The sequence below is a fragment of the Protopterus annectens genome, chromosome 10.part0, assembly GCF_019279795.1.
Source record: "Protopterus annectens isolate FY-2018-M chromosome 10.part0, PAN1.0, whole genome shotgun sequence".
NCBI classification, from domain to species: Eukaryota; Metazoa; Chordata; order Ceratodontiformes; family Protopteridae; genus Protopterus; species Protopterus annectens.
Window position 1 is genome coordinate 462,237,534 of NC_056744.1, and position 21,663 is coordinate 462,259,196.

General features: G+C 41.5%; 1 protein-coding gene across 4 annotated transcripts in view; it reads right to left on the minus strand.

Annotated features, from left to right (window-relative positions):
* Positions 1-21,663, minus strand: part of SLC6A9 (solute carrier family 6 member 9) — a 1,267,030-nt gene that overhangs the window by 99,254 nt on the left and 1,146,113 nt on the right. For all 4 annotated transcript variants that reach the window (XM_044085361.1, XM_044085363.1, XM_044085360.1 and 1 more), the window contains one exon: positions 18,337-18,574. In XM_044085361.1, the coding sequence (XP_043941296.1) occupies positions 18,337-18,574 (238 nt within the window). The remainder of the gene's footprint in view (positions 1-18,336; positions 18,575-21,663) is intronic.

Consider the following 21,663-nt stretch of genomic DNA (forward strand, 5'->3'; position numbering starts at 1 on the left):
GAACAATTGCCATAAAATTGATACATGTACCTACAGGCATTATCTAACCTAAAATTAAGGTTACCCACACTACAGTGTATGTTACATCCTGTGCCCAATTATACTGATTGCTGATGGTTCTTGTCTTATCTCTCCCCTCTTAGATATGAAAAAGCAGCTTGTATGCTTTCAGAAAACATTAACTTTTAGCTGTATGAAAAAGTGCACTGGCTATCTTTAAATTAAACTAAATTGTACACAGTTCTATTAACTGCATTAAAGTATTAAGGCTGCTAGGGAGGTTGTTACCTCTTATTCACTTCCCATAATTTCAAACTTATCTTTTTTTCACTGAACGGATTGTCATTGTAGCTTTAAATTTTACATTTCCTTCAACAAAGTATACTCAGAATTCTCAAGATTAACTGCCTGCACCTCCAGACAGCTTGACTCCATGGAAATATATGCAGCAATGAGCCTTTGTAAATTTCACTCAGAAAAGAATGCGTGGCTGCAGCTGCAGACATCTCAACTCCGCTGAACATTTGCCACTCGAAAACGAACAAGCTAATATTTTTCCAGTTGTAAAAAGCTTAGCATTTTCATGGCTCTCATCATTTTGCCTTGTTTTAAAGCCTACACGGTTACTAAAACACCTGTTTACAGCTTACGCCAAAGGTAGTAATCTAGACAGTCACTATTGTAAAATAAAAAGAGAAAATATTCTAATTCTACATATAATATAATATAATCAGTGCATCTTTACACCTCACCCCCACACAAACAGCCCAACATCACAACATACAAACATTAAACTTGCTTTTGTCCAGCCTTTTTTTCTCTTTTTATACTGCAAAACTCATATTTCTTACAACCAGAAAGTACTTCTTTACTTTAATATATTTAACACACACAACAGTCACTGAAAATACTCCCCCCACATTTAAAACACCCCTGATTGCAAACTACACAAAACTATTTTACTATATATATAACATGCAGTTTATATCATAAAATGTTTTATAGAAATATTAATAAGAAGAAACATTGATGTTCATCGTGTTTCACTGTTGCAGTCCTAACCAATGGGTTATCCAGCTCCCGGTACCCCTCGATTGGCCAGAATACCAAAGGTAAGTAAATATGACATCGGCTGTCGTTGGTTGTAAAGGATGTCAGGACGTCCAATACAAAAGGAGGCAGCCGATGTCACTTCCTCAGTCTTCCTTACCACGGAGCCCGAAGCAGAAAAATTTTTGCACGAGTGCCAGTCGGCAGTTTACCTTTTTGGTTTCTGACTACAAAGTTGAAATCAACTACAGCTAAGTACCCCGTTGGGGATCCTCTTTTCTTGCCTTAACGAATGTCAGAAAAAGTCAATAATTGTCTTACCTGTGGAAAGCAGATTCCCCATAGAGATTTTCATTCCTATTGTATTATTTGTTTAGGCCTTGACCACAACGTGCCTAATTGTGACCTCTGTGCTTCCTTTAATGCACATACTATTCATTGTCGGGCTAAGCTTCTAGTTAAGCATTTTGGAGTGTGGTCTAAGTTTGTCGGTATGGCATCCGATGGTCTTTAGGCTTCGGATATCCTTAAGAAGCATAACGGCAAGGACCGCGACAGACTTCAGAAGGTCAAGTCTTCAGATGATGTTAAGTTGGTCGTCAGTCCTGCGGTAGCCGGTGAGGTGCCTTTGCAGCCCCTGCAGTCTGCGGATTTTCAATCGCAGGCCTCAGTTGAGACCATTTCAGAGTCCCTCAGGCCTCCGGCTTCCATTTTGTCTTCTGACCTTCTGCCTGTTGCCTCTTCAGCTGGATCCGGAGCCGCTAAGCTGGCTCCAGTGTCCGAGGCCTTTGTTCTTCGTTCGGACAGCAAGGTCATACCGACAACCTCTGCCACTACTTCGGCAGTTGCCAGGCCTCCTGAGTCCTTCAGACTTGCAGGTAAATCTTCCAGTCATAAGCCTGTGAAGAAACGGACTCCAGTTTCCTCTCATTCCCCTCATTCTCAAATGGTTAAAATGGCTGATGACCTTTTGACTCTTATTAGGGGTTCACAGACTCCTCCTTCAAAAAGGAGTAGGGATGTCTCTCCTGAGGCTTTGTCTTATTCAGGTTCTGATACTTCTAGCATTTCTGCTAATGAAGATGAAGTTTCTCAGGTTTTTTTCTCCCTTTGAGGATTAAGATGCAGAGGAATCCATTCCTTCTGCTTCTCCTCCAGAGGATTTCTCTTTTGGTGATACTCTGAATACTCTCAGGGAGCATTTTAAATGGGAAAGTCAGGATTATCCCCAATCTAAGAAAAGGATCAGGGAGTTTTTAGATTTGCCTCAGCATAAGCCTCTGCGATTCCTCCAGTGTTGGAAGTGGTTGATGTTTTTCTGGAAAATTCCCTGACTCCAAATTCAGTTCCTCCTGCTCCCAGGAAACCTGATAGGTACTACAGAGTCCCCGGTTCTCATTTGTTTCTTTTTAGGAATCTGCTAGCGTACCCAGAGGTTATTTCTCAAGGGCCTAAAGGAGTTAAAGCCACTGTTACCAAGAATCCTGTTCCTTCCGACAAGGAATCTAGGAACCTAGATAGGTGGGGTAAAAAAGTTTATACCTCTGCCACTTTTGCTATTAGGTCTACTAATTGCCTTTTTCATATGCTTAAGTATCAGCAGCTCACCTTGGAGGCTATTAAGTCAAAGATTGCAAGTGTGCCTCTTTAGGCAGAGAGTAAGGATATGCAGGATTTGCTGAATTCTGCCAGTCTTGTCAATAAACATTCTTTACATTGTGGTTTTGACATTCTGGAAGCCTCCTGCAGGGCTACGGCTACTGGATCTGTTCTCAGAAGGCATGCTTGGCTCAGGGAGCAGCCCCTTCCAGAGCCTGTCCAGTCTAAGCTTTTAGATATACCTTTACATAAGGACAGTCTTTTTGGCAGCAAAGCAGAGGAAGTGCTCAAAAAGATGGAGGATAAGGCCAAGTCTATGCAAACAGTTAAAGGCTTTCTGCAAGTTTATCCTCCTCATTTCAGCAGGAATTACCCTTCTAAGAGTTGGATGTTTCCTGATACCAGCAGACAGAACCGTTCTAGGACTACAGGTTAAAAATCTTCTAGGGGGCAGGTGGCTCCCCTTCAAAGGTCTAAGCGTTGGCATGCTTCCACTTCCAAAGCGGGCAGTTCTAAGCTTATATCTCAATCCAAACATTCTCAATGACTCTGTCCAGCTGCTGCCTGTTCCTGCTTGCCCAGAGAATCCTTTAGGGGGAAGGTTGGCCTTTTTTGCAGATGTCTGGGCCACCACCCTTTCCAGTACCCAAAGGATTCCCGGGCACTCCCCCAAACCAAAGGGCAGAAGTAGAAAAGCAAATGTTGTCTCTGTTACATCTGGGGGCAATAAAATCAGTTCCTGCTCAGCAGGTAGGCCATGGCTTCTATTCCAGACTTTTTGTAGTTCCAAAAAAAGAAAGCACCTGGCTTCCTATCCTAGATCTATCCATTCTGAACTTTTTCTTGGTAATTCCAAAGTTCAAAATGCTCACTCTGCATCAGTTGCTATCAGTGTTAGACAAGGACTCCTGGCTAGTAACTTTGGATCTCAAAGAAACTTATCGGCACATCCCTATCAGGGAAAGTTGCAGGCAATACCTTCATTTCAGAGTGAGCAAGCAACATTATCAATTCTCTGCACTGCCCTTTGGCTTATCTATTGCTCCCAGAATTTTCACGAAGTGCCTAGCTCCAGTCATTGATTTTTGCAGGCAAAAGAAAATTCAGATTTATCCATACTTGGATGACTGTCTAATTCAAGCAAATTCTCAAGAACACCTGTTACAGAATCTGGAATTTGTAAAGACTCTTCTCTGGGTTACACTCTCAATGTGGAAAAATAAAAAATGGTGACATCCAAGGAGATAACATTCCTGGGAGCAAGTCTGAACACATCCGCCCAGATGATATATCTCACCCAGGAGAAGCAGGCAACTCTTTCAGCTTACTTCAAGGACTTGGCAAGCCTGTCCCAGCTCTCTGCAAGGAAATACCTGCAAGCTCTGGGATACATGGCCTCTTGCATTTTCATGATTTCATATGCAAGACTGCATAGGAGGAAATTGCAATGGTACCTCAAGAACCTTTGGTGTCAACACACACAGGACCTGGATATGATAATTCCTCTGCTTCCAGGTCTGCAGACAGAATTTCTATGGTGGGCGACAGCCTGTCTACAAAACAGGGGCATGCCTTTTCGCCCACCTCCTGCCATGGACGCATCGGGCTACGCCTGGGGAGCTCACCTGGATGGCAGATGCATACAGGGATGTTAGAACGCCCAGCAGATGTACCTGCACATAAACCTAAAGGAGTTGATGGCAGTTCAGCAAGCCTTACTAGCTTTCAAGCATCTTCTTTCTCTAGGAACTCTGCTTGTCAGGACAGACAACACCACAGCCATGTGGTACATCAACAAACAGGGAGGAACTCATTCTTACCCCCTGTGCAGAAAGAGCATGATTCTCTGGTCCATAGCAGCATCCTTGGGCCTGCATCTCCTAGCTCAGTTTCTTCCAGGGAGACTCAATGTTTTGGCAGACCAGTTAAGCAGACAGACCCTGGATCCTCACGAGTGGCAACTGAACAGGGCAGTCTTTTAAAGCATCATTCAACATTGGGGCACTCCTCAGATGGATCTTTTCTCCTCCCCAGACAACCTTCTACCACTTTTTTGCACCAGACAGCATCACTGCAATGCTCTGTCCTTCCCTTGGATGCTTCTGTCAGTTTATGCCTTCTCTCCTCTTTCCAGAGTATTATTGAAGATAAGGGATGAAAGACCAAGGACTATTCTCATAGCTCCAGACTGGCCCAGACAGCATTGGTATCCACTGCTTCGCAGTCTCTCCCAATTTCATCCTTGGCGTCTTCCTCTGACACCAGATCTTTTGGTTCTACATCCTCATCTTCAGTCTCTCCATTTGGCAGCATGGCTTATTGTATGAATCAATCCATTTCTTCTTCCCTTTCCCAGCAGGTGGTTGATGTACTTCAGGAGGCCTAGAACTAGGAAGTCCTACGCTGGCAAATGGGAAAGATTCTCTCATTGGATGCAGGCTAGAGGGGAATCTTCTTCTCAGCCTACTCTTCCTCTGCTCCTGGAATACTTGGCTGATTTCCTTCAGTGTGGTCTTTCATTTTCCTCTATCAAGATCCATGCTTCAGCCATTTCTGCTCATTGTTCTTTTGAGCAACCCATTTTCTCTCATCCCCTGATGAAAATGTTTCTCAGAGGTGCTTGCAACTTAAAACCTCCCAGAAGGGCACCTACTCCAGCCTGAGATCTTAATTTTGTTCTAGAGAAACTCACTCTTCCTCCTTTTGAGCCAGCTGCCACTGCAGATTTAAAGTTTCTCTCTTGGAAGACTGCCTTCCTTTTGGCTATAACTTCAGCAAGGAGGGTTTAGGAGCTGCAAGCTTTGATGGCTGTGGAACCTTTTCTAATTTTCTATGCAGATCATGTCTCTCTCAGAAACAATCCCTCTTTTATGCCTAAGGTGGTTTCTAGCCTGACTCTTAATCATTCCACACACCTTCCTACTTTCCTTTCTAATCCTTGAAATAGAGGTGAAATGATCCTACATTCTCTTGATGTGCACAGACAGCTCGGGTTTTACCTGGACAGGACTAAAGACCTTCGGAAATCAGCATAGTTGTTGGTAAGTTTTGCCCTTGGAGCTCAGGGCAAAGCTATCTCTAAGCAAACCATTTCTAAGTGGATTTCACATTGTATTACCTTCTGTTATTCCTTTCATGGCAAGGTTCCTCCTCAAGGGGCTAGATCCCACTCCACAAGAGCAGCTTCCACTTTTGCAGCTTTTTTCAGGGGTGTCCCTACTAAAGACATTTTAGAGGCTGCCACATGGTCTTCTGTTCACACTTTCACAAAGCATTATACTTTGCCTTTGTTTTCTAGAGCCAAGGCAGGGTTTGCCGATGCTGTTCTACAGGGCATTCTCTCCAATCCTTGATTTTGTTGGCACCTCCTCCCTTTTCTCTAGGCTTTGGTAATCAACCCATTGCTTAGGACTGCAACAGTGAAACACGATGAACATAGTACAGTTGTGTACACTTACCATAAATGTAGATGTTCGAGTGTATTCACTGTTGCAGTCCTGGTTTCCCCTCCTTCCTTTCCTCTTTTTTGGTCCTTTCCTGTTCTCCTTTCTTAAGGTACAGGCTGAATCTGGTTTTATTTTCCAAAGTTTCTTTTGGCATAAGCCTTGTTTTCTGGGGACTCCTGACTGTTATGGCAAGAAAGATAGAGGAAGTGACATTGGCTGCCTCCTTTTGTATTGGACGTCCTGATGTCCTTTATAACCAATGACAGACGATGTCATATTTACTTACCTTTGGTATTCTAGCCGATTGAGAGCTACCGGGAGCTGGATAACCCATTGGTTAGGACTGCAATAGTGAATACACTCGAACATCTACATTTATGGTAAGTGTACACAACTGTACTTTTTACTTACAGTTAGTTTTCTCCCGTTTAGTATCCTTCCAAATATTAATGAAATAAAGTGGGGTATATGCCTTACAGTACACCCACAAGTTTAACAAAGTCAACAAACACCTAATGTTTCTCAGCCTCTTTTTCTTGCAAAACCATCTTTCAGAAATGTGATAAGATACTTTATAGTCTTCCATTTGTTCACTAATTTCAGAGGTGCTGGTCTTCTTCCTGTTCATCTCCATCTCCTGGCACCAGACTCTGTTTCAAGTCAAATATACTGCTGATTCTTCTGGTCAACTCCTGTTTTTTTTCTGTCTCTCAAGTATTTTCCTTTGGAACATTGAAAAGATTTCACTGACAAGGTCTCTCTATGAATGTTTCTGTCAAAAGAATGTGAAGCAGAGTCCCTTTCAGCTTGCTGACAACTTTTTGTTGGATAAACTTTTTTATTTCCACCTTAGCCTGTTCTGCATCAAAAAAATTATTTTGATTCTCCAGGGGGGAAAAAAAACACTTTGAAGACAGTTGGATACAGCAGCTTGAATCTCACATCTACCTCTCGACAATTCCCTGATTTATGGCTTAAATTTGCTTCTCTTCTGCATGGTGTGCAGTGAATAATCATTTTCTACAAACACTCTGCTGTCCCTAATTTTTAATATTTTGCTATTCTGCCACAATTTTGTCAGGATCAACCCTTTCTGCTGGCATGACTACATTTTACTAATGCAGGTCCTGGGTGCTTTCTCATGGCCAGGTTTGGAGCATACACACAATGTGCGCCTTCAATTAACAAATCCCACTGGAATACCAGTCCAGCTACTTATTTGTGCTTTCATAAAAATAATACAGTCTGCTCCTTCCAGTTTCTCTGGTACATGAAAAAAATTGCAGGTTTTCTCTGTGTGCTCCCTCCTCTACTATTTTATAAACTGGTCTTCTTGAGAAACCTCATATTCAGACAGCTTTGTCTTTTTGTCAGCCTCTGATTTTTTGCACTTTTATCTGTTCATCTGAATGGCTAGTTAAAGCATCTTCTATTTTTCCAGCCTTTTATTTGAATCAATATACTATTTCTATGTTTTGTTTTGTTTATTTAGTCATCTCTGAGTACTTTGGATTTTTTTCCTTTAAGTTACTGGAAGCAATTCTTGAATTAAAGCTGAAGCTTGAACTGCTTTTTGCTGAACAGCTGCAGAATCCTTCCCAGACAGTGTTTTCTATTCACATTTTCTGGTTGATTTTCTTTCAGGTTTCCCAAATTTCTTCTTTGCTGGCATCCAGGCAGTGTACTAGCTAGTAACTGAATTTTACCAGAAAAACATTTTTAATGGCACTCCTTTTCTCAGTTTCTGTTTTCAAACTGGGAGAGCTGAAGTTATGATGTTGATCAGTGTGCAGCCATCTTGGAAGTCATTATTTTTCACACTTAGGTTCATAGGTAGGTACTAGGCTATCTGCCCGAAGGCATTTATAAGCCTAGCCAGAATGTGTTGGCTTTCGCCGCCCCCTTAGATTCGTTCCCTGTGCTTCTGTCCAGCACAGCCACTGAAGTGATCCCCAGGGTAAACTTTCTGTTTCCCATCCACTCGTCAAAGTTTCTCTTGAAGAGTGTTAGCGAGGAGCTCTGCCTAATGTAGATTGGAATCTTGTTCCAAAGCATGGGAAGTCTCTGGGACAGGAATCTATCCCTCCAGCACGTCCTATTTATTGTTTTAGTGAGGTTTAGATCCCTAGAGCGTGTGGCTCGAGGGGATATGGTTTTCTTTCAGTGGAGCATGTCCATCAATTCTGGGTTGGAAATGGCCTTGTATGTCAGGCAGAGATCACCTCTGAGTAGGCGGTATGCAACCGAGTACAGCTGGAGTTTCTTCATTCGAGCTGCATAGGACATCTGTTTGAGGCCAGTGATCCTCTTGGTGAGGTACTTCTGTGGTCTTTCCAGCTGTTGCAGGTGTCTTGTAAGGTACATCCCAAATGGGGCATTGTACTCTATGATGGGACTGATGAGTGATGAGTAGAGGGGCACAATGACCTCTTTTGATCTGGATGCGAACCCTTTTGTGATCAGGTGGGCCACACAGAACGATTTTCTAACCACTTTGGCAATGTGATTATCAAAGGAGAGATTACTATCTACTTGGGTCCCCAGAGCCCTTATTACGTCTTCCGTATTTAAGGGACTACCACCTATGTGGTTGTTTGTGGGTACTTTATTTTTTCCAAAGGGGATGAATATACACTTTTTGGCATTTAGCTTGAGGCCATGATTTTGACACCAGGTATCCATCTCTGTGAGACCCTTTTGGAGGATGTCTGTGTCAGCCGGAGAGTCAATTATAGCCCCTAGTTTGCAGTCATCTGCGAACTTGGTCAGCCATAGTCCTCATGTGCTTGCCTGTACCTCTGAGAAGTATATGCCGAACAGGAGGGGTCCTAGGACTGAGCCCTGGGGAACGCCACTTGTAACTGGTTTAGAGTCAGACCTAGCTCTCACAACTCTCACCATGTGGGTTCTGTCCATGAGCCAGTTGGCAACCCATTTTGTGATGTAGAGGTTTATGTTCAGGCTGGTGAGCTTGTCTATAATACCAGAATGGGGAATGGTGTTGAAGGCCTTTGCAAGGTCTAGGTAGGCTGTGTGTACCACCTTTCCCTCGTCTATAGCCTTGGTAACTGTCTCAAAGAAGTCCACCAGGTTTAGGAGGCATGATTTGCCCTTAACAAAGTAGAAATGGGTAGGGTCTAGGGTTTGGCAGGTTCCCAATGTCTCTGTTAATGAGTTCCATGATGATGCACTCCATAGCCTTGCAGACCAAGCTAGTCAGGCTTATAGGGCGATAGTTCCCGGGGTCTGTTGTGGCTCCACCTTTGTGGAGTGGAATAACTGTTGCTGTGCGCCACTCTATAGGTACATAGGCTATGGAGAGGCTGAGTTTGAACAGTGTGTTTAGGTGAGGGGTTAGTTCGTCTTTGAGCTCATGTAGGACACAGCCTGGGACACTATCCAGTCCCATTGATGCTGTGTTTTTGGCTTTGGAGAGAGCTATTTTAACCTGAGTGTCTGTGATTTCAGGGTCTCTACATTCTTCTGGTATGGCTATGGGTCGTTTTGGGGGTGAGAGGGGGATGAAGTTTGCACTGAAACTGTCTGCCAGGATGTTGGCGATATCGGTCGGTTCAGTGTATTTTGTGCCATTCTGCACTAAGCAGATCTGAGCACTGCCACTTAGATTCTTGACATAGCTAAAGAATGCCTTATGGTTATCTTTGGAGTCCTTGGCAATTTTTCTTTTGAAGCTCGCCTTGGATGATTTTATGAGGGATCGTAGTTTCTTGCTAATACTGATCAGGGTTGTCTTCCCTTCTTGGGATTTTACTATTTTCTGTACTAGTTTCCTCCTTCTGTTGTATAGCTTGTTTATGGCAGGATCCACCAGACTGGTTTCCTTTTCTTGGAAGAGTGAGTCTTGGTTTTGCTTGGGATAGCACAATCTATGCATTCTTGTAGGTGCGCATAGAATGAATTAGTAAAGGATTTTGCAGCTTGGACAGCGTTATCCTTTAGCATGGGGGCTTTGAAACTTTCCACCTCGGTCTTAAGTAACATGAAGTTTGCTTTTCAAAAGGTTTTCATGGTGGTTTCCTTGTCCGGGGGTGGGGGCGGAATGTGGATATCCACAGTGATTCTTTTATGGTCAGATCTAACCAGCGAGGGGTTGACCTCCGGTGTGGAACAACGGTCGCCCATGTTGGTGATGACCAGGTCCAATATGTTGTCACCTCTGGTGTGAGTGTTGACCAGTTGATCCAGGGCGTTTGAGTTTATAAATTCTAGGAAATGTTGGGCAAGGGAGTTAGTACTTGAGTAGTTCCCCCAGTTAATGTTTGGGTAATTGAAATCACCCAATATTAGGGTGTTTGGTAGGACCTTTATGTTTCCCATTGTTTCCAGAAATGTGGAATGGGGGTCCTGGCACATGGTGGGTGATCTGTAGCAAGCTGCAATTTGAATTGCAGTTTTGCTCATTGTTAGTTGCACGTGGATGATCTCTGAAGCATCGTGCTGTGCCACTAACCTGGAGGTGTGGGTATCCTTGATGAATATGGATACGCCCCCACCTTTTGTATTTTGGTCCGGGTTCTGTGGCCAAAATGTATGGTATGAGTTGTAGCCAGGTAGTGCTGAGTGTTCTCTGCAGCCTTAAACCAGGTTTCTGTTACTGCACATATATCGATTTTCTCCATACCGAGGAGTGCCTCGAGTGCATGCATTTTGAGGTTTAGACTTCTGGCATTGAGTAGCATTACCCTCAGTTTTTTGTTACTTATGCTATTTACGGCTGTGGGTTTGTCTTTTGAGCCTTGCCTAAAAAAGGGACTATGGAGGTGGCAAGAGCCTTGGCCAGTATTCGAAAGCCTAAGGGTGACAGGTGCAAGCCGTCTTTAGCGAAGCAGCATGGCTTGTCGCGCATGTCATCCCAGGTGGACAGACATTGGATCCCCTTTGAATGACACCAGAAACTTAGCCAATTGTTGACATTGATAATTTTTTCTTTATACCGTGGTATCATTCTTGGTGAGCTACTCAGGGTCAGGGTCATACCGGCCTGGGCTACGTGAACAGAGAGCTCTTCCATGTCTCTTTTCATGTAGTCCAGGGAGGTATGGCTCAGATCATTCACACCAACATGGACAATGACAGAGTCGTATTTGTACTTGTTCTGGAGTGACCTGAGTGCTTGTGTTATGTGGCGGATCATGGCACCCGACAGGCAGCTAACAGTAACCTTCTCCTTATTCAGCGTAGTGAGTGGGACGTCATTGTGCCTGACTATAGAGTCACCTATTACTAGTGTGTTGGGTATGTTATTTTGCCTTAAGGGCTGTGATTGCGTGGCACTCTGGTTTTGTGAAGTATGTGTTTTATGGTTTGTGTTGGGGGGTGGAGGTTGCTTGGATGTCTGCTTTAGAGGTCTCTGTTGCTTTTGCAGATTTTTATTTAGAGCCTCCGAGTATGTTTTCCTGTATTTATGTGTGTTTTTGCCGGTGCTGGTTTAATGGGTCTGTGTGAGACTGGTGGTGTGATGCAAGTATTTCCCTTCTCCTCTTGACTGTCTGATCCAGTCTTGGGTTGGGAGAGCTTAGCCTCCAGTTTGGCTGTATAATTGCATCTCTCACATGTATTAGTGTTTGGTGGTAGGAGGAGAGGGTTGTCTGTGTACATGAGGCAGTTGTAACATTGCCTCAAAATGCCCAGATTCACCAGTTGGACTGGAGAGTACACCTGAAACTGCCCTTTGGACATGCCTGGATACGTACAGTGAACTGTTTTACTGATTGGCTGGTAAAGTCGAATAGAGAGCCTTGTCCTTCTGTACAGTATAGGGGGGGTCTAGTGCTAGGGTTTATAAGTGCTTGCTATGAGTTTTGAGCAAGTGCCGGGCTGAGAAATGAATGGCTTAAGTGCTTAAGTTGAAAGTTTGTCTAATTGCAAAGGAAAAATTGAAGAGGAGACTTTGTGGAGCCGAGAATAGTTATATCCTAGCTAACTGCCACTGCCCAGCATGCAAAACCGGGCAAATGCCTTTTTTATAGCAGGGGAAAGAAAGAGAGAGAAATTAGCCCAAAATGGCCAATAAACTACTAATTTCTGGGCTGAAACCACTCCTCCAGGGACAGATAGGCTGCTCAAAGTTGCCCTCTCTCACAGGTGAACAGAGAAACTTCCTTCTATCCAAGTAAGGTATGGGCAAACACAGAGATCTGTAACACAGCCCTGAATTCAGCACTAACCTGAAAACTGGACTATACTAGCTTAGAAAGGCGGGAAGCAAGTATATATATATATATATATTTTTTTTTTCAGAAAATAAAGCAGATCCAATAAAAAAAACACTTTAAATGCACAGAAAAGGATACTTATTGTTATATATCTCAGATCAGAGTTGTAGTCAATGCCCCTAGTAATAAAGTAGGAAGAAACACAAATACAGTAAAAGCAGATGAATAAAGTGCAATATATATATATATATATATATATATATATATATATATATATATATATATATATATATATATATATATATATATATATTTATATATATATATATATATATATATATATATATATATATATATATATATATATATATATATATATATATATATATGTATATATATATATATCTATAAAAGAATAGAAAATGAACAAACTGATTTAAACAAGTTACCCAATTAACCAGAAAAAAAGCTCAAAACTGAGCCCTGTTCCAGCAGTCTTCAATCAGACAAGTGTTAACTGCACACTCCTGCCACTAGGGTGCAGGGGAACCTTCTCCAAAAAAAAAGATGGCCTGGATCAGTGCTCAAGTTATACAATCAAAGCTAGATTCAGCAGGCCTGAATCTGGTCTATGCTACAGCAAGAAGGCGCACTAATTTCAGTAAGAAACAGTTCAAATAAGCAGGCACAATAAGCCTCTGACCAGAATAAATGGCCTGAAGCCCAAGTGCTTAAACCAGAACTAATACACTTTTAGAATAGCAGACACTGAGCCTTCAATCAGCAATTCCCAGCTTAGAAGGATGTAAGGTACCTGTCCTGCCACAACAGCGCAGACCACAAACCTTCTTAATGTAAAACAACTGGTATGAAGCCCAAGTGCTTAAACTAAAAAAACTTAGAATCTTCTTCTTCTGGCTTTTCCCGGTTAGGGGTCGCCACAGCGGATCATCTGTCCGCTCATGATTGGCAGTGGAGTTTTACAGTGTCGAGTTGCCAGCCCGGCGCCCAACTTTCCACAGAAGGCACACACACACTCACAGCTAGGGCCAATTTAGAGTGTTCAGTACAGATTGGAGTAAAGATGGAAGTAAGAAAGGAGGTAAGGTGAATGAGAGGTGAATAGAAGGGGGAAGTCAGTCACGGAGGATGGTTACAATGACAGCTCCATGTATTGTTTAGATCGTGTTTAACAGCTATTTTGAACTGATTTCGGCGCTTGATATTGCGAATGTCTAGAGGAAGTTTATTCCAGTATTGGGCTAGGGAAAAGTAAAGGTTCTGACCTGTTTTAGCTTTAGGGTTGTAGATAAAAAGGAGGTTTTGTTCAGAGCTATGAAAGGATCTTGGTGGGGAATAGGAGGAGATGAGAGAGATAATGCTGGGACAGAATGAGGGTAGATACAGTATGGAATGGATTATTTGAAGCTGAGAGAGAAGTAAGTTGTGAGAAAACTCTAGCCAGTTTAACTTTTTGAGAGCTAAGCAGTGATGTGAGTAGTAGGGGATGGCAGCAGAGAATTTAGCCACTTTGTTGTAGGTGGATTCTAGTTTTGATAGGAGAGAGGTTTGAAGGTTGGTGAGTATTTGAGAGACATAGAATAGGCTGGGGAGAAGATAGGCATTGGATACGACAATCTTGGCTTTATTGAATAAAAATTTTTTATTCCTGTAAAGGAGTCCGAGTTTTTGGTGGGTTTTCTTAATGTTACTGAGAATGTACAGGTCAAATTTCAGATGGTCATCAATGATGACTCTGAGTAGTTTGGTGTATGATTCCACGGTGATAGGTGTGTTATTGTGGGATGTGATTGAGAATGAAGATTTAAGATGATTCATTGTTTTGGGAATGAACAGAAACAGTTTGGTCTTTTTTGGGTTTAGTATTAGCTGGTTCTTGGTGAGCCAGTTTTCAATAGATAAGAAGGATTTCTGTATTGTAGAAATTATGTCAGAGAGGGTATCAGCTATGGTAATAACGGTGGAGTGATCTGTGTATTGAACAAGTGATGACTGTGGACAGGATGTTGGCAATAGACTGGTAAAGATATTAAATAGTAATGGTCCAAGGACTGAACACCTTGGGGGACACCCATCTTTACTGGCAGTGCAGGAGAGATAGCAGAAAGCCATTTAACTGATTGAAGATGGATATTAAGGTAACCAGTGAACCAGGAGATAGTAGAGGTGTATAGGTTGAGTTCAGAGAGTTTATGTAAGAGAAAGGGGTGGGAGACGGTGTCAAAAGCCTTGGAGAGATCAAGAAACAGGCATAAGACCAGCTTATTTTTGTCTCTTGTTTGTGAAATGGTGTTAAAGAAGGAGATTAGGGCAGTGGAGGTACTATGTTTAGGATGGAAGCCATGTTTGAGTAGGGGTTAGAAGGTTCTCATGTAAGAGGTACTGAAGGATTTGTTTGTGCATGCATTTCTTAAGAATTTTTGAAAGAGGGGAAAAATAGCAATGGGCCTAAAGTTGGAAAGTTCAGAGGAGTTACCTCCTTTATGGATGGGTAGGGTGTTGAATTGCTTCCAGATTGTAGGTACTATAGATTCTGTAATGGAACGGTTAATTAGTATAGAGATGGGGAGGGCAAGAGAGTTGGCTGCTTTCTGAAGAAAGAGAGGAGGAAGTTCATCTATTGAGGGGGAGCAAGGTTTGAGTTTTAGAAGCAGGGATTTAATGTATTTAGTAGATACAGTTTTGAGTGAAAAAGCCAGAGAGTGGTTAGAGGGTGTATGAGGGTTGGTGGAGAGGGTAAGGTTTGTATTGGAGTTGGACTGGTTAGTTAATTTGCAGATGGTGTTGGTGAAATAAGAGTTGAAGTTGGGAGCAGTTTCTAGGGGTGTGTTTATGGGGTATGGTTGGGGGAGGAAGGGATGCCTGGATGGAGAATTTGGTTGATAGTATGTGAGAACTTCTTTGGATTGTCTAAGAATGTGGTAGGAGGGTTGTTATAGTAGCTTCTTTTGTCATTAAGGATGGATTTCTTGGTGAGGTTGCGAAGTTCTTTATACTGTTGGAGGTGGAGGGACGTTTGGTTGTGGACCAGAGCTTCCAAGCCTTGTCTCTCTTTAGCATTAAGCAGTGGGAGGTGTTGGTTAGCCAAGCGGATATGGTTGATTTTATCCCAAAAGTATGTAAAGGGGCCAGGGAGTTAAGTATGTTAAGGAATATGGAGTTAAATTTAGTTATAGCATCATCAACGGTAAGATGCCTAAGGAACGACCAGTTAATAGCCGAGAGATGGCTGTTTAACAAGTTGGAGTTAAAGTTGGTTAGTTTGCGACAAGCTATAAACTTATGTGGTTTGCTATAATATGGGGTGAATCTAAGAATTTTGATTGGACAGTGGTCGCTAAGAGCATCAGGCAGTGCTTCAGGGAAGTGATATTTCCGGGGGTGAGAGACTACAATCCAGTTGAGAAGAGAGGAGTGGTTTGTAGATTTGATAGTATAAGTAGGAGTAGATATTAGTTGGGTGAAACTGTGTAAATTAATACAGGAGGTAGGAGATTCTGAGGAGAGGGGTAGGCAGTTAATGTTGACATCACCCAAGACTATTGTTTCATTAGGTAGGTGTTGGGTGAGGCAGGAGAGAATACTTTCTAGTGCAGTAATATTGTCACCAGGGGGAATTAAATTGCAGCTATGTTAATAGAGTTGTGGGCATTAATTTTGCAGTTTGCGATAAGCAGTTCTGCTGGAAAAGTGGGGGGGGCGGGTATCTAGAGGGGTTACTGCGAGGTGGTTGGAGTACATGATAGCAACTCCACCACCTTTTTTTTTAGTTCTGTCTAGTCTTAAGATGTTGTAACCTGGGAGAAGAATGTGATGTGATATCCAGGCATGGCATTTGGTAGCTTTGTTAACCATGCTTCTAATGTTCATGGAATACAGGGATAAGTGTTTTAAGGGAATGACAGCATGAGGAGGGGTGAACTGAGTGGATTTAGAGTTGCATTAGGAGAGGAAGTCTGGACCAGGGTTGGAATGGATGTCCCCAGCAAGAAGCAGGGAAAGGAGAGAGTGAAAAAAGTGTGAGAAGGGGGGGATGAGGAGATAGTATTTTGGCTTGCCTTTGGGGTAGATTTGAGTGGCAGGGAAGAATTTTAATTTTCAGTAGGAAGGAAGTTGAAGAAGGGGAGGGTGAAGATGTTACAAATGAGTGAGGGGGTTGTGTGAAAACTGGAGGATAGTTGGAGATTGGTGACTGGTGGTTAGGTTTCAAAGATATATTGTAGGAGGAGAGGTTATATAAGAGAGTTAGGGTGGAGGTAGAGAGGAGTGATAGGAGCAAGATGTGTATTAGCATGGTGGTCACAGAATTCAGTCAGGTGAAAGTGTGAGTAGTTATAGGCATAGTGGTGGTATCTGGATAAACGTTGGAGTATACTGGTAAGTAGTAGTATCAAGAGAGATTGGATTTGAGAGAATAGGTTGTATACTATAAAAGTGAAAGTGTAATCATTATTGCTAAGGAATTAGTGGAGGGAGGGGGAAAAGTGGAAGATAGGATGAGAGACGCTGATTACCTTATACAGTACTATAATGTTTATCTATTAGCCAGATGTAATTTACGTGCACTGTACCTTAGCACTTTTTCAATTTCTGCCATTTGGTAGACTGTATAAAAGATTTGTAAAGTCTAGTAAATCAGAAGCGATGAAATCACTGTTTGTTAGTTACATTAGACCCAAACTTGACTATGGAATAACAGTATGGAAACCTTATAAGAAAACAAGCATGAATGAATTGGAAAGAGTACAGCAGAAATATATCAAGGGCATCCATGGATGTGAAAATTAAGTTGTTATGAAAGACTAATATATCTGAACTTGTACAGTGTCTCATATAGATATTTAAGAGGAAACCGTATTCAGGTATAAAGGGCATTTACAGACAACTACCGCTGGGAATGTTTGGGGGTTATTAAAAAGTAATATAGAATCATCATACAACCTATGTAGAAATTTCTACAAGAATGACAAGTGCACTAATTGGTTCTTTGAGACAGCACTTGATGCATGGAATAGACTACCAAATTACAATGAAGCAAGCACTAGTTTAGATATTTTTAAGGACAGCCTGGACACTTATTATGGGAAAAATGTTTTGGTTTATTAGAGGGCTAGAAGGGCATTAACTCTCATGCTTGACATATCTGTATGTATGTAAGTTTGTATCTCCTATATCATCTCTTATAGTCCTCCTAAAGGCATACTCCTAGGATCCCGTTAGAATTCGGGATTATACTTAACAGCAGTCACAGACATGTGGTGACTACGTATCAGGGTGAATGACATAATAATCAGAAAAAAATGAATAAGCACATGCCTGAATGAAGTATCTTAACTTTGCAATATGGTACAGGTTGTGAAATAACATGGAAGCATAACACCTGTTTCAAAACATGTCTAGAATTGATAAGATGCCATTCCAAGAGTTATTTACCAAATCACTGCCAAGTCCCTTAGGTACTGTCTGTTAAGTCCAACTTTCTCCACAAGAAAAGTGGCAATTGTTAAATGCTTGATTCATCTATCTATAGGTGCCCTCCCCATATAGCTCTCGCCCACTTGCAAACCCAAATCACCACTGTTGTATGTAGAAACATAAATGACGGGCCAGCATGCTGGAATTCCTTTGCCATCTTTTATCATGCATTACACATCTCTCATTGACTCTGGCTTGTTACTGTCATAACTAGCACTCCTTAAGTGACAGCAACATATTCTATGAACACAGCACATTTAATCTTCATGTTAACCCAGCTGTCTGAGAAGTGGTTATTGTGTCAGCTAATCAACATTCTGTGACAGCAAAACATCTCTGTTCTGACTGACAGTAGTCATTTTTTGGAATTTAAGGTTACCAGCATCTGGTGGAGTGCACTGGACAATTACGCTACTTTATTTCTGTACTGAATACTGCTACCTGAACAAATTTGGAAGGTACTCTTCTTCTGATTGCTATGACTAGATCTACAACTACACCACAGGATGCACCTAGCAGGAATACTATAGCTACCTAAAGTTGTGATGCTTTCTGATAATATTTCTTACCTGCGTTCCAAGACCAAGCAGAATAAGCATGAAGAAAAACAGCACAGACCAGAGTGGAGAGATAGGAAGGAGTGTTAGAGCCTCTGGATAAGCCACAAAAGCAAGACCAGGCCCGTGGTCTGCCACATCTGAGACATTCACTCCCAAATGATGTGCCATGAACCCTAGGATGGAGAAGATGACAAAGCCAGCATAGACGCTTGTTGCACAGTTTGTGACACTGATGATAATGCTGTCCCTGGTTACAACAAAGGAAGAGAGAATATGTTAGAAATGGTGTAAAACTGATGCATTTTACAATGTACTTTTCAATCAGTAATCTAGATGAGATAGATCCTCATTTTCTGTAGCATTCCATTTTTATTGAATTTTTTGCAGCTGCAGGAAAAATAAATGACAGACACTGCACAGACATACAATTTATACATTTATACAAGGGAAACTTAAGTCTCTGGTAACAGATGGGGCTTTAGCTGAGAAAATGCTGTTTTCCTCTTCATAAACCACCTACTCGAAAAGTCTCCCATAACATCTAGCAGCCGTAAGGGCTGGGTCTTCTTTTACTTACCAAAACAAGCAGAAATGGTCAGGGGCAACCAGACTAAGTATAACATTATTATATCATGGGGCCCACATAGAGCCATGACAGAGTATGCAACAGTGCTGGTATTAGAACCTGGGCTGAAACATATCCTCTACTTGTCTGCTTCCTGTTCAGATTCTGAGGTCCATTGGAAGTCTTCAGAGCTGTATTTTTCTATCCTCCTAACAACCTCTTTTTGCATCCTCTTTATAAAGAGATTTTTTAACTTCACTCCAGGCAGCAAAGCAATAGAGTTCAGTCTTGCACAGGGCTCTGACAGCAAGCTAGCGAAGATGCCTAAGAGTAAGATGCAAGTGCAGTACAAACGATGCAGCTCAGAACAAACCATGGTTGAATCCTTTGGTATGTATCTATTTATTATTGAATTAATTTGCAACTACCCTGTACTTCTGTTATGCTGGGATCAAGTACCTTACCTAAGTAAGTCACTTTGCTTTTATTTTGGTGTCATGCCTGCAGTGTGACTAATCTGTTAGCCACCTCAACCTACTACCACTGGCAAAATTCTGCACCATTAAAAAGTGAAAGGCTAACATCAAGCATAAGTTTGATATCAGTACCAAAGATGATTACAAGGTCTTCTTTAGTTATGTAAGGAAACTCAAGGTGTAGCATCCTGTACTTCTCTAAATTAACATCAGATGGTACCACTTTTAATGGTCCTGAAGCCATTGCCAACATCTTCTTTGACAAATTCAGCTCCAATTTCTCTTCACCTATTCTCCCTACTGTCTCCAAAACCACCGTTATTCCCAAAATTACCCTAGAATAGGTCCTATTTGCACTGTCTAAAACTAAGAACATAAGCCTCATGGTTCCAGCTGATATCTCTGGCAGTATACTGGTGACCTGAATTTTGTTTCTGACTTAAACTGAATATTCTGGAGAGAGAGATACACGTCCCAGAGACTGTCCCTCATATGGAACAGGCTTCCCATCCATGTGAAGTTGAGTTTGTCTATTACCCAGTTTAAGAGCAACCCAGACCAGTGGATGGCATACCTCTCAACCGTACTGAATCTCTTGGTTTTTACTGTTTTTTGAGGTCCAAATAATGGGGTGCCACGATTCCCGAGTGGCACTCGTTAATTTCTGAATTTCCCAGCTTTTTGTTTTTAAAAATATTTTTCCAGCTTTTTTTCAGAGTGATGTCATCACATGGAGGTGTGCGTGGTGACATCAGTCCTTGAGCAGCCTGTAGGAAATTTGTATGTGCGTCTTTGAGTGTACGTTTATGTCCCAGAGGTAAAGAAAAAACTATAAACATTTGACAGATTTGGTTGTTATAAACTGAAATTTACCAGTTTGATTCCTTAGGATCATGCCTGTGTTTTCTGAACATATATGTAATTTATATAACACTAATAGGCTGGATATGGGAGCGTGTGTGTGAAACTTATGCACGTGTTTCAAAATGTTAGCTGAAATACTTGCATATTTTGGGAAAAGTCATTTTATTTTTAAATAATTTTTTCACTTGCATATATTTGGCTACCTCATGCCAGTTTGCATCAGGTAGCACGCTTAGGAAATACCTAATGCCCATTTAACGTATTATTGCCGGGCCAGCGTATCAGTATATACATAAGGTAGGAATATTGCAAGCATAGTTCTGAGGAAGTGTGCACACCCATTTGTCCTTTTCATCTCTCCCTTTATGCATTGTTCTGGACTGTGAAGGGTACAGGGAACACTATAGTCCAAAAGAGAAATTAATTAAGACTGTGGGTCACTAGCTAGATTGCCAAGAGATTTGCTTACATTGTTAAAATGCAGGTAAAAAAATGTTACAACATTTTGTCCTGCATCTCCTGTATTTTTTTTATCGATCACTGTTCATTAAGCCTATCTGCAATTCTCTGCTAACTTGTATGTACCCTGGACTGATCCAAGATGGAAAATTTCACATCAGTCTCAATGACAATGCTGCCCTCGTTTCTTGTTATTAAATTAAACTGGTGAAGGTGGTGCTAATTTTCTAATGTCTGGATAGCTCAAGCATAGATTAATTACACGAGTCATTATTATCCTTTTATTGCCACCTTAGCAGATACTCGCAGCTTTTTGCAGTGTGCCAACTGTAAGCAGCTAGCTTGGTACATTTCTTTCTTACTTCAGGAAGAGTGAGAGGTGTGCAAGGCGCGAAAATGTTGAGCTATTATGCTGAAAAAAGTAAACGTTCATTAGGTTTAGTACAACCATTTTAATGTGGTGGATAGTGGTTCTTTTGAATTGGTTTTATATTAAATTATTGTGCAGTAATGGCGCTGTACTAGAAACATTTGCATATACCTGACTGTGACTGAACTGCCTTAGTACAGAAAGGAATCTAATAACGAAAAAACAAAACTTATACGATATTATAAATATGTTGTAGTGATGAGGAAGGGTATTTTAGTGCATGCTGGTTGTCGAATTGAACAAGTTTTAACTTGCTTCACATACAAGAGGCATGAACAAGTATAACCGTTGTAGTAAATTATTTTATTTCCATTGCAAACTGCCATCTGAGCAAACTAAAACAGTGCAAAAAAATTCTCAAATGTCTCATTTCTTCCTCATTAGTTGTAAAATATGTAACCTGGATCTGTCTATATGTTCCAGGGGTGTATAAATGTATCATTTGTACTCAAACCTAATGTTCTTCCCCTTACAACCCACCAAACTTTAAACATGCACTCAGCCATCAGATTGCTGCCCCTTATAACAAATAATAAAAAATT